Source organism: Egretta garzetta, unplaced genomic scaffold (assembly GCF_000687185.1).
Source record: "Egretta garzetta isolate BGI_Z169 unplaced genomic scaffold, ASM68718v1 scaffold520, whole genome shotgun sequence".
In the NCBI taxonomy this organism is placed as follows: domain Eukaryota; kingdom Metazoa; phylum Chordata; class Aves; order Pelecaniformes; family Ardeidae; genus Egretta; species Egretta garzetta.
Genome location: NW_009258482.1, coordinates 194202 through 199894, shown reverse-complemented (window position 1 = coordinate 199894; position 5693 = coordinate 194202). Strand labels below are relative to the sequence as shown.

The 5693-nt window shown below is 61.4% G+C and overlaps 1 protein-coding gene across 1 annotated transcript in view; it reads right to left on the bottom strand.

Moving 5' to 3' along the window:
- The window catches only part of OTOF (otoferlin), a 29895-nt gene that overhangs the window by 1007 nt on the left and 23195 nt on the right, over nt 1–5693 (bottom strand). Inside the window, exons 23-26 of the mRNA XM_009644045.1 lie at nt 5655–5693; nt 5079–5167; nt 2905–3003; nt 324–565 (exon numbers count right to left, since the gene is read on the bottom strand). The exon at nt 5655–5693 is cut by the window's right edge and continues 122 nt beyond it. Of these exons, the coding sequence (XP_009642340.1) occupies nt 324–565; nt 2905–3003; nt 5079–5167; nt 5655–5693 (469 nt within the window). The remainder of the gene's footprint in view (nt 1–323; nt 566–2904; nt 3004–5078; nt 5168–5654) is intronic.

The following is a 5693-nucleotide window of genomic DNA, read 5'->3' as shown; positions in this document are numbered from 1 at the left end:
CAGGTCCAGCTCAATGGCCCCTGGCAGGAGAAAGGGGAGCGCTGGCGTTGGCACCCCTGAAATGCCGAGCCCTTGGCTGGGGGTGGGCTGGGCCAGCAGCGCCTGCCCTGCGGAGCAACTTCGAAGCAGCTCTGGGGCCCTCATCCCCCCCTGCAGCATCTAAAGGGGGTTTGTAGGACGCCGGGGGCTTGAGGAGCAGTGCTGCCCTTCCAGGGTCTGTTCCTGGATCGGCTTTGTCTCACCCCATGCTGCTCCCTGCTTGCCCAGCCCTGGGCTCCCGGCTGGTGGCCCCGTTGCCCCAGCTCAGCGCAGCCCCGGCTTACCGAGGAAATCGTCGGCCGAGAAGTGGTCAGCGTCCCAGACCTGCAGGGTGAGGCGAGCTGGGATCTTGTACTCGGTCTCATCCCAGGAGAACATGGACTCCTTCTTGGAGATGACAATCTTCTCCTCCGCCATCAGGTAGTCAAAGGGGAAGATGTAGCGCCAGTTGAAGTTGCCTTCCCCAGTGAGCGAGTGGTAATGGACATCCGTGTCTTGCTTGTCCTCCTGCTGACCCTTCAGCCACCTGCAGGGCCCAGAGGGATGAGAGGGGTGGCCGGTGTTATGGGAGGGAGGAGAGGGCACAACACCAGCCTGGGCGTGCAGCCAGGACGTGGCCAGGCCAGCAAGGTTTGGATGGACTGGAAGGACCTCAAAGGCACGAGCGACGGGCTGGGGCTGCTCGAGTCGCCGCAGCAGCGTCTCCAAGGGGCAAGAATGGGCAGGAGGGGACTGGAAGGAACGGGGGGGCGGGATGTCAGTGAGCACGAAATGCAAGAGGGGTGTCAGGGGTCTTTCTCTGGGCAGGGAGATGTTAAAGAGGTGGATGGGAGCAAGGAGCATTGCTGGGGACTCTGGAGCCGAGCATACTGGAAGGACATCCCCATCCCATGCTGGCAGAGCTGACGGGCCCGGGGGAGGCTGTAGGGACCTTCTCGCTCCCCCAAGGGGTAGCTTGGCCTCCCCTGATGGCCGCTGTCCATGCAGGAGGCAGCTCGGTCTGTGCTGGCCACCGCGGGGTCCCTGCCTCAGGGCACATCCACCCGAGCCCGTCAGAGGGTGGGGATGTCTCTGCCGTCCCCACCTCCAGCCAAGGGACCTGAGGTGCCCAGCTCAGATCGGTGCCGGGAGCGCCCTGTCTACCAGAGACAGACGGGTCCCACTCCTGCCCCCCGGGAGATGGGGTGGCCGTGCCGACTTTGCCATCCCCTCATTTTCTGGCTCCGGTGAGCAAAGTTCCCAGAGCAAAAGGGACACGGAGGATGGTCCATGCTGGCAAGTCTGGGAACACAGCTTTCTTTTAAAGACTGTGAGTGGCCACCAGCCCCTTTCTCTGCTGCGCCCAGGCACCCCCAGTCCCCAGGGGGCTCTTGGGTTCCTGCATGTCCTTGGGGCTGCAGCCAGCAGGGGACACGGCTCCCTGCTTGGGCACCCAATGCAGGGCTGTTCCCTGGGGCTCCAAGTGGGCTGGTGCCCTGCTCTGCCCCCCAAAACACTGCAAAGTGACACCCCCCCCCGCCTCGACAGGGAAGGGCTGGAGTGCTTCAAATCCACAGCCATTGCATAAAAGCCACGGGGCTGGCGGGACCCGAGATGCCAAAATAGACCCAGTTTTCTGTGAGCAGCACGAGGTGCAAGCAGAGGAGACCTGGCCGGAGCTGCAGGGGAAGCACCGAGCGGTTTAACAGACCAGGAAATCACCACAGAGTCAGCCACCAGCCTGAAACGGCCGTGCATCAATTTGAGGTCCGGGAAAGAAGGGGGCTATGAGCTGGCATGGGTCCCCTCGTCTCTGGACGGGCAAGTTTGGGAAGGGGCTTTCCCCTGCTGTTGGGTGGGAGTGAAGCAGAGATGTGAACTGATGGCAGCCTGACTCCAGAGCTGGGACTGGAGGTTGCAGGGCTGAAATGCCAAGTGGGGGCATCAAGAGAAGCCCAAAAAGGGGAAGGGGGGCAGACAGGACCAGGCAGCGAGGCCTCAGCCATTCCCCACCAACGCTTTCCCTCCCACCAGGAAAGCATCACCTGCTGGGAAGCAGCTCTGCCCAGAGGGACCTGGGGGTCCTGGTGGGGGACAAGGTGGCCATGAGCCAGCAGGGTGCCCTTGGTGCCAAGAAGGCCAAGGGCATCCTGGGGTGCATCAAGAGGAGTGTGGCCTCAAATGATTCGTAAACAAAGGCCAGGTCTGCTCTGGCAGCCTCCCCTTGCGCAGCTTCCCTGCTTATGACTATGGGCTTTTACCACAGTTCTGGACCGGCCAAAGCCCCACGCGTGCTCTTGCCACCAGGCCAAGAAAGACAGAGCCAGACTCTTCTCAGTGGTGCCCAGCGCCAGGACAAGGGGCCATGGGCACAACCTGAAGCAGAAGAGGTTCCAGTTGAACGGGAGGAAGAACTTGACTGTGAGGGTGCCCGAGCCCTGGCCCAGGCTGCCCAGGGGGGCTGTGGAGTCTCCTTCTCTGGAGATCTTCAACCCCCGCCTGGACGCTGTCCTGTGCCCCCTGCTCTGGGTGAGCCTGCTTGGGCAGGGGGGTGGCACTGGGTGAGCTCCGGAGGTCCCTTCCAACCCCGGCCATGCTGGGATTCTGGGATTCTAGGGTTCCAAACCCACCGCATCGCTGCTCCCAGTAATAACCTGCAGCTCAAAGCGGGGTGGCCAGGCCAGGCACCCAGAGCAGGTCATGCAGCCAAGACAGACGGACGGAGAGGCGAGGAACACAGCACGGACAACAACAGCAACGCTGGCGGCATCTGACCCTGCACCATGGCCCAGGCCGTACCCCCCTCCCCGCTCCAGCCCCCCCCAGGGGCCCCAGCCAGTGCTAGTGTCCCCCAGAGAGAAGCGGAGGCAGTGATGCTGCACCTACCCCCTGACAAAAATGTCACTGGATTTCTCGCCGGTGAAGTAGTCATCGTCCTCCAGGATGACCTCGTCTGTGTTCCACACGATCACCCTCAGCTCGTATCTGGTGGGAGGAAGGGAGAGAAGGTGGTGAGGCAGGAGGGGATGGGGTGAGGCTGCCAGAAACCGGGGCCAGGCACCGAGATGGCAGGGAACGGCTCACAGGGATCTCATCCGAGGGACCGGGAGGGCACGAACAGGAGGGGGGGTCTCCACGTGAGCTTGGATCTGCCCCGGCAGGGTGAGCAGAGCAGCAAGGGGAGCTTTGCCTCCCTCCGCTCTGCACCTCTGCAAGGCCCAAGCCCAAGGCTCATAGGGACAGCCCAAGCTTGGGCTTTCACACACAGAATCACATCTGCACCTCTGCAAGGCCCAAGCCCAAGGCTCACAGGGACAGCCCAAGCTTGGGCTTTGGTAGATTTGTGGCTAAAAACGGGGTCTGCAAACAGCCCAAGCCCAGCTCTGTTCCTGGTTTCCCCCCCTTACTCAGCAGGGCTGTGTCCCCCTAAAGATGGGGGGATTTGCTGCTTTGGGAATTGAACCCTGCTCCCACGTCCAGGGCAGCCCGCTGGGCACCGCAGTCCTCCTTAGGATGGCGGGGGGTTCGGAGACTCCGAGATATTCCCAGCACTGCCGTTTGTGTGCAGTGACCAGTCACATAGAATCCCAGAATGGTTTGGGTTGGCAAAGCCCTCTAAGCTCCCCCAGCCCAACCACCCCCCTACCCCTGCCACCCCTGACAGCCCCAAGGGGAAGGAATTGTTCCCCATGGCCAACCTCACCCTGCCCTGGCACAACTTGAGGCCGGTGCCCCTCGTCCCATCGCCCCTTCCCTGGGAGCAGAGCCCGACCCCACTACTAAGTCCTCTTATCGAAGATATGTCAGATATTAAACCAATAAGAACAGTCACGTTGGGCTTGGTTGGAAATTTTGGTGATGGAGAAAGAGGCGCTGGTGGGAGCGGGTGGGGGCAGAGCAGAATCCAGCTTCCTCGCAGGGTGCAGCTGAAACGTGGAAAGGATGGAGGATGGTGGCAGAGAAACAGCCACGCGGCCACAAGCACAACGCATCTCTGGAAGTACAGGGAGCCCTATCGGTGAGGGGACGGGGGTTTGCGGCTTCCTTAACCCACCTCCTCCAGTCTACCTCTCCGGCAGTGTCCTGGCTGAGCCCAGCTGTGAGACTCCTGCATCCTCCATCCCCTCCTGCCCACACCCATGGGTTGGAGTTTGTCCCATGATGGGCCTCTCCATCTCCTAGCACCCACAGAGAGTGTCTGGTGGTGCCAGGTCCCCCCAGCACAGACAGAGGAGATGGGTTAAACCCCTCGGATGGTAACCAGGCATCACTTTGCTTGAAATGGTCTATCTGCCTGCAAACCCCCTCTGCAGCCCATCAACAGGAACATCTCCTCTCCGGCTCATGGCTCGCTGCTGAGCATGGCTGGCCTGGGCTGCACTGCAGACAACGCCCTGCTTTCCCAGCCCATACTGGTGCCTGGACCTTGCCCTTGGCCTCAGCTTTCCTGCAGCTGCCTGTCCTGCTCTTCAGACCCCATCCACAGCCCACTGCCATCAAGGGACCTTCTCTCCATCCGAGGCATTGTCTGCAAAAGACTCCCACCAGGATTCCCACTGCTGTCCCTGTATCCTGGCTCCAGGGGTGGGAAAAGAGGCCCAAGGACAGAGTCTAGCAGGATAATCATAGAATCATAGAATCCCCAGTTGGAAGGGACCTCCAGGCTCAGCTGGTCCAACCTTTCTGGGTAAGAGCCCAGTCTAGACAAGATGGCCCAGCACCCTGTCCAGCTGAGCCTTGACAGTGTCCAATGTGGTGGAGTCAACCCCTCCCCTGGGGACATTATCTCAAGGGGTGACTGTTCTCATGGTGAATGTAAGGTAAGGCAGGGCTAGGAGGGATGCTGAGGGAAGAAATGTCTGTCTTCTCTCTAAATGAGTTGGGAGAGGGCAAGGTGGGGAGGGAAGAACTCTTTGGGATCCCTGAAAATGCCAGCATGGTTGAGGTACCCTGGCAGGGGGCCAGGCTGGGCCACGGAGCAGCAGCGGGAGCGGGGAGAAGCAGGGCTCCATCCCCAGCCTTGAGTTCCCCCTGGGGTTGTTGGCTGGGAGGTTCCTTACTTCTTTGGTTTCCTGGGGGAAATATCAGTGGCAGGGCCAGGCGCTGGCATGTCCATGGGGAACATGTCCACCCACATCTCCAGGCGACCCTGCAAGGTTGGAGAGATGCAGTCAGCTCCCCTTCTCCCTCCTTGTCCCCCATTCCCCCTGCAAAACCCAGCAGTGTCCCCCATCAGCTCCTCTTGCCCTTCAACATCCATCTGGCCGTGCCAGATGTGGGGCAGGCCCTGCAGCACTGAACCCTGCCAGATGTGGGGCAGGGCAGGGCTCCCCCATGCCAGGAGTCTTTTTGCACCCTCTGCAGAAGGGTGTCTCCTGGCATGGCAAGGTGCCGAGGTGCATGGGCACGGGGGAGCCAGGGGACCACGGCACTCAGGGGGGTGAAATGGATGCAGGCTGGAGCAGAAGAGGCGCTGAAAATTTGGTCTTCTAGGGTCAACAGGCGGCTGCTAAGGGCTGTCGGTGGCCAAGCGCCACTCTTTGCAGGATGCCTGCCCCACCTCAGCTGCCCACGGCAAGGTGGGCTACAGCTGGCCTGCCCTGCTGACATCTCAGTGCCCTGCTTGGAGGCTCTGCAGCCCGTGCTCGGGGGCTTTGAGGACCTGCTCGATGCCC